This window comes from Castanea sativa, chromosome 7 (genome assembly GCF_040712315.1).
Source record: "Castanea sativa cultivar Marrone di Chiusa Pesio chromosome 7, ASM4071231v1".
Taxonomy (NCBI): domain Eukaryota; kingdom Viridiplantae; phylum Streptophyta; class Magnoliopsida; order Fagales; family Fagaceae; genus Castanea; species Castanea sativa.
The window spans coordinates 27,803,341-27,816,317 of NC_134019.1; the positions used below are offsets into that span (position 1 = coordinate 27,803,341).

Sequence of the window (12,977 nt, forward strand, 5' to 3'; positions counted from 1 at the left end):
AGGTTACCTTCAGAAGAATATAAATTCATGATATAACCGTTGAAATCTGCTAAACATGTTTAGATATTACAATAAATTCAAAGCATATACATTATTGAAACAATACCCAATATATATATATAGCCACACACAATAGAGAAACATATATAATAATAAAAAATGAGTTACCTTCAAAAGAATAATTCATAACTATAGTTGTTGAAATTTGCAAGAGAGTTCCAAATATTACCCAAAAAAAAAAAAAAAAACCCAAAAATCAAAGAATTAGAAGATTCAAAGTCTACAAATTATTAAAAGAAAAACAAAATGTGACCACACAACAAAGAAATATAAGAGAAATATACCCTTAAAAGAATAATCCATAACTATAGCAATAGTGGAGTTGCTTTTAGTGTGGTAATAGCAATAGAGAAGAATTGCTACTTTTTTGGGTTGTTTAGATATTCATGTAGGTTTTTTAATTTTTGGGTTTCATGTATGTTGTTAAGTTTTAGGTTAGTTATGAGAATTTTGGTTTGCTTAGGGTTTTTGAGTTTGGATTTTTGGGTTTCACGTTAGTTGTTGAGTTTCACATTAATTCAAAAAAATTTGATTTGCTTAGGGTTTTAGAGTTTCATGTTTATTATAATGGTTGTAGGGTTTTTAAAAGGGTTTTGTTTTTGGGATGAAAAAAAGGTTTTTTTTTTTTTTGAAATATTTCTAATGTAGGGTTTGTGTAGGTTTAGTTTTTGAGTTTTTTCACATTTGTAATATGGTTATAGGGTTTTTAAAAGGGTTTTGTGTTTTGTGGTGAAAGACAGGTTTCTTTTTTTTTTTTTTTAATATTGCTAATGTAGGGATTGCGCAATTTTATGTTTTGAGTTTACATATAATAATAAGTTAAACTAAAAAGATGACATGAAAAATTGTGAGACCTCCAAAGTTTATGTGGCAAGCTCTCATGAGGTTAACAAAAAGTTCAAGGCTTCAATTTTATAACATATATAGATAATAACACAAATGTTTCGTGTTATGCTCAAACTCCAAGGCATAAGCCTTACACAACTGTGCAATGAATATAATGACAATGTCACAAAACCTCAAGCACAAACACACCTAGGGATTTTGAGTTTTTTTTTTTTCTAAGCAATTCCAAGAAACTTAGGCATTTTTAGAATTCAAAAAGGCCAAACATCAGAGAAAAACCTATCGAATCAAAATAGAAATTTTTATGTTTTTAACAAAAAACAATTTGACAAAATTTGGTTAAAATAATAAAATCACATGTCTTTGTCATGTGTAATGTACATAACTCATTTCAAATGATTGTATACAATTATTTAAGTGTGAGTTAAAATCAAGGGAGACGATTTCATACCATACCGGCTGGTACGGCCGAAATATCTTGTTCCGGCGACCAAATCGGTACAGTGACCCATTTCGTACCAGTTTTTATGTCGGACTGTTTCGGGTGATTTCGGCCATTTCGGGGCGTTTCGGTCATTCCAACCGAAATCATTTAAGAACGGGTCTTACGTCTTTGACACTGAGACAACGACGAAGTTCCGGCGAAGCCTTCCTCTACATCATGGCCTTGTTTTGTTAATTTGCATCTCTTAGACCAGACGTTTTTTTAGTCTTCTCCTCTTCTCTGCTCATGAACACCAGAGACTAGACCTCTCAGTTCTGAGCATTTGACTTCTCAGTGCAGTTTCAAAACATGTGGGATGTGTTTTTTTTTGGGGTAAACTTCAATGTATTAAACTCAAAAAGACAAACAAACTAAGGCATCTTCCTCACAAACAGTAGCCAAACTGGCTGGAAGAGTGCCAGGTACAAAATAAAGAGAGCCTAAACAGAGAGTGCTAGGTAAACTGGCTGGATGTGTTTATTCTTTTTGAAAGTAATGTGTGGTTAGCCTTATTTAGCACCAAAAAAAAAGAAGTAATGTGTGGTTCTGAGCATTTGGCTTCTCAAGACATTGAATCATGTGATGGTTAGGTGGGATAGTTGACTTTTTACACTTGTTTGAAGTTTTTTGTTTTTTTGTTTTTGTTTTAAATTTTTAATATAATGATTAGATAATTTAGATTTATTTGTAATGAATTGGGCTATTGTAGAATGATAAAGATAATGATGAATTGGGCCTAAATATATATAAAGAAATAGGATTTAAATTCACAATATATATATATATATATATATATATATAGGATTTTATATGTATAGCGGTAAACCCGAAACGGTATATCGGTATTGACTGGTACCCGAAATATATTGTACTGTTGGCTAAACCGGTACAGCCTCCGGTACGGTATTGTCTTCCTTGGTTAAAATATAATAGGGACACATCATTTTCCTACGGTTTTTTTCAATTTGAAGGTGATTCAAGCATAGTTAATAAGGCTCTATAGACTTTAGCTTCCCCTCCATTTGTTTTCCTAGTTCCTATTATGTCAAATGTAAATGTCTCTTTAAGGGTCCGTTTGGATAGGCTGTTCACAAAGGTGCGTTTTAAAAATGAGCGTTTTTAAAACGTGCGTTTTGAAAACATCATTTTAAAAACCATAGATAAGTGTTTGGTAAAAATGTGAAAATATGCGTTTTTTATTTTTAAAGTTACATTAAACGTTTGGATATGCTGTTTTAAAAATGGCTATTTTAAGTGTAAATTCCAAAAAAGGACTTAATTATTTTGTTAAGGTTATTTTGTCATTATAAAGACCTCCTTCCTAAACTCTCTCTACATATCTGAATTTACACGCTCAGGCTTGAGGACTTTAATAGCTACTTCCACGCCAAAAAATTATATTAAAACAATACCAAATAACTCAGCTGCTTGGTAAAATATTAATAAGTTGTGCAGCTGAGTTAATGGGAGCATATCATAAAAATGAAAAATCCAGCAAACTACCAAGACTCTGTAAACTATACTAATTACAAAGACTCAATTGGAAGTTTAGTAAAAGATCCCCTAGTAGAAAAGCCTAAGAGTTAAAAGATTTTTTTTTTTTTTTTTTTTTTTTTTTTTTTTTTTTTTGAGATAAAAGATAGAAATATTTATTGAATAGAGAAAAACCACGTACAAGAGAGTGTATAAACCTTGTTCAAACACACCGAAACAGGGGAAAAAGAAGACTTCTAAACAACTTCCAAATACATGCCTAAAAAAAATATCTAGACAATTCCAAAGCTGAAAGAGTGTTGTCGTGTGGGTCCTCTATTACTTTCATCTGCAAAGCTAAGAAGCTTATCCATTGCTTCTTTGTGCATTGGTGAGATTGTAGTATTCCTGCAAGAATCCAATTACCCCCTCCAAAATGGATTTGGGGTGGGCTTGAACTCTCTCAGAGTATACTCTATTTCGTGCATTCCAAATCCCCCATGATACCACTGCCCACTTTTTAGATACCATTGTAATCATTATTGATTGCATTCTCCAATTTCTGCATCCTATAGCCTGATATAGATTGTCAACACCAAACTGGAAACACGTGATATACAAATGCAGCCAAAGTAAACAGAACAGCTAGAATCCCAAAGATACATGGGTTCATTCAATTAAGAGAGAAATGGACTAGACATTCAAACACTCTGTATAATTAGAACTCTTCTAGCAGGAAATATAAAAAATAAAATAAAATAAAAAGAAGAAGAAGGCATAATCGAAAACTGCAGCCACACCAAACATCCAACCAAAATTTTATTCTAGTACCATCAGCTACCTCAAGTTAATCATGATGCATCAAATGAGATAACAAAACTTAATGATTTTTTTTTTTTTTGATTGAAACAGTCTGCATTCATTCAATTGAAAATGGAAGACAACAAAGTCCAAATACAAAGCTAGAACAGAGCTGAAACATAGAATAGCTACAAAGCTGATACAATAAAGCATTAAGTCTTATCCAGATGAATAAGGTGTTGCACCATAGAAACATAAAAATTTTTCCAAAATAGAAATAATGAAAATACATTGGCTACAACCCACAAATGGATCGAGCAATCCTATCACGAATAACCTTCATCTCCTTATCATGTATATTCTCAATGTTTGCCTGACTGCTACTACCTTCTTCACTACTATTGCTCTCTGGTTTGTCCAAGTTATGCTTATCCCATTTAAATCCCTTATCCTCCCTATCATGTTTTCTAATATAATTATGCAAGACACAAGTAGCAACTATAATGTTTCTTTGGTCCTTAATGTCGTAGGATGGCATTTGCTTCAAAATTTTCCATCTATTCTTCCACACTCCAAAAGTTCGCTCAATCACACTTCTAAGTGATGAGTGAACATAGTTAAACCTCTCTTCTAGGTGATTTCCTCTACCAGCTCGTCGAAAATCTGCAACATGGTATCTTTGTCCCTTATAAGGTGGCAAATATCCATTCCTCAAGGGGTATCCAGCATCAACTAAATAATATTTTCCTAACAAAATTAAAACATATGAGATGTGCATAAATAACATCCTTTATACATATTTAATATATAAATATAGTATATACCTGGTGGTGGTTTTGGAAAATTGACAGATTGTCGATGGAAAGAATCTAAGAAAATGCGTGTATCATGTGCAGCACCTTCCCATCCAGCCATAACATATGTGAAGAGTAAATCAAAGTCACATGCCGCCATCACATTAAAACTTGTCACACCTTTTCTATTATAATATGGAGTTTTCTTGTCCCCTCCAATAACAACTTGGATATGTGTACCATCAATGGCACCAATACAGTCCTAAAATACAATACAAAGTTATTAAAGAAATAATCATAACAAAAATTAGAAGCAAATTAGAATGAATGAAATAATACCTGAAAATGTGGCATGTATAATGGATTTTGTTGTATATATGTTGGAACTTCACTAAATGTACGATCAGAAGGTTTAATGATATCCATTGACATTATGATAAGGCGTTTAAGAACCCTATGAAAATGTCTATGAATAGTCTCACCAGAATGTTGGAATCTTTCTTGAACCAATCTGTTACATGTTCCTTGTCCAAGTATCATCAAACATATACCTACTAACTCTTCAAGCCTAATGTGCCTTATGTGCCGAAGTCCATATCTATGTTGCAAATCATTGCACAATTGAAGGAAAACATGAGGCTTCATTCTAAACATCTCATGACATTTTGCTTCATTACCAATCAAACAATCCATCAACCACTTATAACCAGTTTGATCAGAATCTCTACAAGGTTGTTTATCAATGTATTTTATATAATATGTCACTGCTACATGACATCCAGCAACAACAAGATCATATAATTCATCATCATCTTCCACATCATAAGAATGATCATCACTATTATCAATATAATCATTGTAATCCATATGAATGACACCTAAAAAATGATAACAAACACTTAGAAAAATTACTAAAAAGAAATTGCTCAAATGAATAAATTCATATAATTATTAAAAACATTGTTAAAACATCTAAACAAGTTCAAACCACCCTAACAAACACATTATTCAAAGGAAAAAACAATAAACTACGAAAAACCTAACAAAGAACACAATTTCAAGCAATTATCTTATTATAAACTTTTCCAAATTCTAGTTAATTGCTAAAGTAGTGCCCCCCTAACAATCTTGCTTCATCTTGTAGAAACTGAAGCTGCAAATGCGGTTCTCCCATCACGACAAACATCTATCTTTTCTCTCGTTTTTGAAAAATACGTGCTACCATGAAGTAGAGTTCAGATCCCTTCTCAATGCCATCCAAAGTGCATACACGTTCCATGACATTACGAATAGTACTACCCGGCTCAACTGAAATAACTAAGTTCCTTGACTCCACAATATCACACATACGACTAAGTTGTTGAGTCATCTTCAATGCTGCTCCTCCTTTCTTCCCTTTGCCCTGTGTGGATGATGGCAAAGCTAGCTTCTTTCCTTTGTCTTGTGTTGGTTGTATAGGGTTAAGTGGCTGTGTAGGGTTAGGAGTCTCAACTTCGTTAGGATCATCATCATCATTATTATCTGGAGAAGATGTGTCAGTAGACATTTCACCTAACCCCTCCTTACGTGTCTCAATATCATCAGGTAGCACACCTGAAGTGGGGGCCCATGCTAATTCTCCAGTGGCTGCAGTGTCCTTAAACATGATGTCTAATAACTCTACATTCTCCAAACCCTTCTCTCGAAATTTTGCAGCATCAGGTACCTCCTACAAGTTCAACTATTTTCGTTAATAACTCAAATTAGCATTTTTTTTTATATACTAATACAATAGTAATACAGTGGGTCATGTCAAACATACCGTTAGCTTCCTCTCCCACCACTCATCAGTTACAGATATTGTTCCTTTGGCTGCATCCCATCCCAATCCAGATTCACTTCCTATTAACTTGTTCCAAAGTATCCATTCTTTCTTCAATCCATCCCACTTATGCTTAAACTTATCCCTAGAATATTTCTTTCCAGTATTCTTCTCAAAAGCTTCTATAATGTTATTCCAACCCTTTTTATTAAAGCAAGTACTAGGCTAATTACCCTTAAATACCTCATCCACACAAGCTTCACAAAAGATTGTTGTTTGTCTTGATGTCCAAATAGCTCTAACACTTGAGCTATTTTTGGATGGTTTAGGGTTGGGATTTGAAGTCTCCTTTATCTTAACCATCTAAAAAGAACATAGGTTTGTTAATAATGTAACATGATGATCCTTGAACAATTAGGAAAAAAATCTAGGATAAAAAACTTGTGTATGTACTAAACTTGTTGCCTTTCTACTAATAAAGCTACTAAAAAAAAAAATAAAAAGTTTGTGTCAAGTCTACTTAATTATTTAGTGAATCACCACCTCCAAAGAATCAAAAGCTACAGTTCTTCATCAAGACCCCAAAAAAAAAAAAAAAAATCTTGATAGTATCCATGCAATGCTTTGAGAGAGAAACTGCATTGGTTACATTATGGAATAATGTGAAACAAACAAACTTATTCAGCTCATATGATCATCTACAAATAAGCAAAATATAGCTGTCCAGGAATCAAAAGAAAAATAAGCTAAAAATGAACAAAACCCACCTAAACTTGGCCTTTTGCTACTGTTAATGCATTAACTAGTGTGTATCAGTAGTTATACATGTATTTTTTTAAAGACACAAGACATGACATTTGTATAAACATAAAGTAATAGCAGTGGCAAAGAAATTGGTATGCTATTTTTTTGAGTGTGTATCAGTAGACATACATGTATTTGTTTAAAGACACAAGACATGACATTTGTATAAACATAAAGTAATAGCAGTGGCAAAGAAATTGGTGTGCTATTTTTTTGAGGTTGCCAAACTAGGTATGGAAATCATTCAGTACATTGATCTAAAATGTGAATGGTATGGTTCATTTGAATTGTAGATGTGACTTTAGTAAGTGTTTATTAGAGACCAATTTTACAAGTCAGTTGCATGCTTTTCTGGTTATTCAGCAGCTGTAGCGTAGCTTAAAAAGCTGTTTGTTTGCTTCAAGAACTATAATTATACTACCACTATATAACAAATATAATCCCTCTGCCTAAAAGCCATGAAACTTGAATATTGGAAAAGATGTATGGTTCCAAGGGCAAGTGCTACTCTACAAACTCAGCTAAAATATATGGTGCATATACGTGTATTGAAATATATGGTTCATGTAAAAGATGTATCCAATATCTTGTCATATAAAAGCTGTCAGACACAATAGCAAACTTCTTGATAAAGACCACAAGTAAAATTCTTTATCATTCCAAATTTTCTCCATAACAGCAGATTGTTTGTTTCAATAAGTAGTATTTTTGCTCTTTTCCACTTTGTTATTAGAACTATGCCCACTACACAGAGAAAGACATACCTAAGCCTCAACTCTCCAGCAGCACACATAAATAGATACCAAAATCTGTCAAACTCAGGGGCACCTCACATAGAGAGGATATACAAACACTATACTAGAAGTGCATTTACAATACCCATTAAGCCTTTTATCACTAAAGAATGTTAAAAATTAAATTTTTATCAAAAGCCCATAAACACAAACATGATTCTTGAATGAGAAACATAATAAAGCAACAATTATAATGAAAACCCAAAATGGGCAGGTCTCAAAAGCAGCCAAAAACCCAAATAAATCCACAACACAGAAACAGAAACAATCGTAGCAATAATTATATCAGTCAAAATAAGTTCTAACATTTAGGATTCCAACAATGTGTAACCCACCATGCAAAAATCCCAAATCTATAACATAAATTCAGCAAAAGAGGAATGGAGAATTGTTACCTGGCAAGCAAGATGAAGAACGAAGACCAGAAACAAAGCAAAAGAGAGCCCGTGGAGATTGAGAGAACAGGGTAGCAGATATACATGAAGAGCCTGTGGAGATTGAGAGAACACGGCAGTAGATATACATGGAGAGCCCATGGAGACTAACTGAGAAAATAGAGGAAGAGATATACATGGGGAAGGGATAACGTTGGTATTTCGGTAAAACCGATTATCGTTTTGGCGCTATTTTGATTTCCTGGAGAAAAAAATAGCGGTAATCCATCTTGCGTTTCTGAAAAAACAGATCTTTGCAATGTTTTGTAAACGTGAAAAATCTGAATTTTGAAAATGCAAAGGTGCTGATTTTTGTGGAGCCAAACGGTTTATAAAATCACGTTTTGTCTAAAACGCGCGTTAAGGCTTTGTGAACAGCCTATCCAAACGGGCTCTAAGATAACTCTCTTGTTAGAAATTTAGTTATATTCCTAGGAACTTAAACTTTTTGGCCCAAAACATTGCTTTTTGGACAACATTTCACAATTGGGATGAATTCATAACCATCTCTAATAAACTTGGTTGGAAAATTTTCCCAAAAAGGCAAAAGATAGAGATGGGTCTGGCTTGTTTTCCCATGGTTTTAAAAGTCAAAGAACTGATTTTGGACCCAGTTTTCGGTTTTACCTTTTTTTAATTATTATTATTGATTTTGGCTGGTTTTTAATTGGATTTAGTGCTTTTGCCCAGACCAGATTGATAATCAATTCCCAGTTGAATCAGCCGGTCTAGTCCGATTTTTAAAACTATGAGTTTTCCCCCTTTCTTCTTAATATATTATTCTTAATTACCAAAAAACAAATAAAGGAAAATTACAACTTACCCACCTATGGTTTGACCGAAATTTAAATTGCTTACTTATGGTTTAAAAGTTGGCATTTTGCCTACTTGAGGTTCACTCCGTTAAGCTTCTGTTACCCGCCTCTGTGCTTTCACCATTAAAAACACAAATAAATAAATAAATAACAAAAACATAAAAATCAAGATCTAAAAGTATATGTTTTAAAATAATGAAGCTTTGGTTTAAGAACATTCTTCATCCTCATAAGAATATTCTTAAGCCTATAAATCCAAACAAAACTCTCAAGGGGATATTCTTCCTCCATTTAATCAATGAATGTTTGAATTTTGCATGTCTTGACTTATGGATGTTGTGCAAATCACAGATGTTAGCCTCTTACAAACTAATTTTTAGGCATTTTTTGATATGATATACTTACTTTGGACTACACAAAATCAAATTATTCTATTCTGGGAGAGAGGCCATGGGAGATTAAGGCTTTTGGGCCATCTAATCCAACTTGTTTATCTCCAACTCCACGGTTGTGCTTGAATGGAGTTCATTTTGGGTATTACCAAGAGTTGATGAAGATGAGATAGAAGGGGGAGATGTAACGATTTTTAATTTCATCATAATTTTAGTTTCACTTCGAATTTTTATGAAATAATGAATTTTTAAATTTTGGATGTAGAATTCAAAAATGTACTCATTTTTTAATAAGTTGTTGGTGTGATGTACTCCATGTAGGACGCCACTTTGTATATTGTACTCCTTTAGCATTTTCCATACTTTCAAGAGGATTTCTATGTTTATCTTGTTGTGAATTACGAATAAGTGTTCAACAGCTGGGAGGAAGTTAAATCTTAGCCTCACTAAACAATCTATTATAGCTACGTGTGTTCACCAAACCGCACAAACCATACAAACCGTAAAAACTGCACCAAAACCACCCGCAAAATGATATAACCACATCATAAGTAACAGTGTACCGTACCACACCACACCGCACTGCATGGTGCAATGCGGTTTGTAGTTTTATAATAACAAAACCGCACAAACCGCAATGCGCCACACTGCACCCTCTCTCTCTCTCTCTCTCTCTCTCTCTCTCTCTCTCTCTCTATATATATATATATATATATATATTTTAAATATTATATATATTATTAATAGTTTAATAACCCAAGTTAAAAAAAAAAAAAATTTGAGAACCCCAACAAGTGTTGACTAGGAAAGTCAGCCCAAAATAAAGAAAAATTAGCTCAATAGTTTAAATCTTGACCCATAATAAAGGGAAAAATTAGTTTTAGGCTAGGTAGGAAAAACCCAAAATTTAGAAAATATACTAATTTCAAGCCGTTCAAACTACATCTTATACACTGCACTGTACATTTGACCTAAAAAATGAGGTGCAATGTGGTTATGGTTATAGCTAAACTCTAAACTGCACCACACCATACTGCACCGCACATGTGACCGTAAAAAAAGTGCGTTGTGGATATAGTTTTAGCTAAACTGCACCGCAAAGTGTGGTGCTAAAAATGACTCAAAACCGTACCACACCACACTACAAACACTCCTAATTACACTGTAGGAATAAAGGGCCCAAATGTGGGTATTGGGACGTGGGCCATGTCCGAAGACATTAATTGGTCCGAGGACAGGTAATAGTGACGGAGACATACAAGATAGTGGTTTGTAGAAAGAGTTCGGTCATGGGGAACTGGAAATGTCGTCCGAGGTGAAGTACCTCCTTGGCTGAGCAGGGTAGAGGACCTATGTCCTATCTTTTGTCAAGAACAAGGCAATAGACGATCATTCTGGCAAAGATAAACATTAGGTGGGGATAAGAAAAAAGAGATTTGGGGAATATCTGAGAAGAAAGCTACTGTCACCACATTGAATGCTCTGTAGCTAACTCCCTGGCCACATTAATGTAGAGGTGATACCTGAACTACCTCCAGCTTTACAGCTACCCAAAGAGACATCAGGTGGTGCTGATGTGACAAGTATCAAAGCCAACAATCTGATCTACATGTAGAAGGCTGAGATAAAGTAAGGAAGGGGAATATAAAGAAGGAAATTCCCATTACAAGAGGGTCATCAGTGAATTTGTGGAAAAATCATTGTACATACAAGAACTGTAATTGTGGTTAAGTTTAAGAGAAATATATAAGAACAACCTTCCTCGGACTTTGCCAAGGAGGATTTTCCTTGCTCAAACTGTTTGTTTCATGCTTTACAATAGCAACTAACCTACTGTGATCATTGGACACCTAACTCATTGAAAGTTCAGTTTTAAGCTCACTCTCTACAAATTCATTGATTTGAGCACTTTGGGCCATTGAACTTTCTTTTGGGCTTTGGGAGTCAAACGTGTCCTTACAATTGGCGCCATCTGTGGGGAACTTGGACATTCTTGAGTTCATCCAACGATGGTAGGTTCAGGGCCAAACCATGAAGAATTTGTGGGATCCCAGTGTCAAGATCAATTCCTTAATCTTGAGTGAAGGAGAGATCACGAAGTCAGCATACACATTTATACAAGTAAGGTGGGAACCCTATAGCCACATGATGAATCTGTGGGATCCTAGCTTTAAGTTTTTCTAATGAGGATAAGGTGGGAACCCTACAGTCATATGATGATGCCCTGGTGGTTACCCTCAGGATTGGAGGGTATGATGTGAAGAAGGTCTTGGTAGATCAAGGCGGTGGTGCAGAGATCATGTACCATGATCTATATAGGGGGCTCAAGCTGAAGCCTGAAGACCTGGCCTGCTATGATCCTCCTCTAGTGGGGTTTGATGGGAAAACAGTCATCCTAAAGGGCCAAATCAGATTACCTGTTCAGGCAGGGTCAGAAGTCGAGAAAGTGGACTTCATTATAGTAGATGCATATTCCCCCTATACTGCTATTATGGCAAGACCTTGGCTTCATGCCATGGGAGCTGTTTCTTTCACCTTGCACTTGAATGTGAAGTATCCATCAGGAGATCAAGTTGAGGAGCTAATCTGGAGTCAATCTATGGCCTGACAATGTTTGGTGGTTGAATTAGATATCATTTTGGAGGTGAATCCTCGGTCTCTGCGGAAAGGGATTATAGCAATCAAGGAGGACAATATCCTGTCTCTAGATGTGGTAGTAGAAAGGGAAAAGTGTGAAGAGTTGGAAAAAGTTGTCATTGATGATGATGATGATGAGAAGTTTTTCTAAGTGGAAGTTTAGTTACCTCCTTAGGAGAAGGAATAGTTGGTTGCTTTCCTCATGAGGAATGTTAACGTATTCACATGGAGTGCTTATGAAGCTCCTAAGGTGGATCCAAATTTTATCTGTCATCACCTAAACGTTAATCCATCTATTACCCCTAAGAAGCAACCACCTCGGTTCTCTTCCAAAGAACATTCAGATGTTGTTAAGGAGGAGGTGATCAAACTTAAGCGAGCCGAAGCAATAAAAAAGTTGTTTTATCCTGAATGGTTGGCCAATACCATGGTGGTAAAGAAGAAGAATGAGAAATGGAGAGTATGTGTGGACTTCACAGATCTAAACAAAGTTCGCCCAAAGGACCGCTTCCCGATACCTCAGATAGACCAATTGGTGGATGCAACAGTTGGTCATTCTCGAATGAACTTTTTAAATGCCTTTCAGGAGTACCATTAGATACCATTGGCTTTGGACGATTAGGAGAAGACTGCTTTTGTTACGCCCATGGGGTTTTACCACTACAAAGTGATGCCCTTCGGGTTGAAGAATGTAGGGTCCACTTATTAGAGGATGATGACTCAGATGTTTAAACCTTAATTTGGCAAAAAAATATTGAAGTTTACATAGATGATATGGTGGTGAAGAGTAAGGTACATTCCGAGCATGTGAGTGACCTCGAAAGTATCTTTAAAGTGCTGAG

The 12,977-nt window shown here is 34.9% G+C and overlaps 2 protein-coding genes across 2 annotated transcripts; one reads left to right on the top strand and one right to left on the bottom strand.

Moving 5' to 3' along the window:
• Positions 1-3,959: 3,959 nt before the first annotated feature.
• On the bottom strand, positions 3,960-11,470 carry LOC142644255 (uncharacterized). The gene is made up of 8 exons (XM_075818903.1): positions 11,459-11,470; positions 11,022-11,103; positions 8,253-8,345; positions 6,260-6,441; positions 5,674-6,166; positions 4,798-5,336; positions 4,489-4,720; positions 3,960-4,411 (listed from the first exon to the last, which is right to left on the bottom strand). The coding sequence occupies exons 1-8, from the start codon at positions 11,468-11,470 to the stop codon at positions 3,960-3,962; spliced, it is 2,085 nt and encodes a 694-aa protein (XP_075675018.1).
• A 59-nt stretch (positions 11,471-11,529) lies between these two features.
• LOC142644256 (uncharacterized) lies at positions 11,530-12,106 on the top strand. The gene is made up of 2 exons (XM_075818905.1): positions 11,530-11,619; positions 11,708-12,106. Exons 1-2 carry the CDS (start codon positions 11,530-11,532, stop codon positions 12,104-12,106), a joined length of 489 nt encoding a protein of 162 aa, XP_075675020.1.
• The last annotated feature ends 871 nt before the right edge of the window (positions 12,107-12,977 follow it).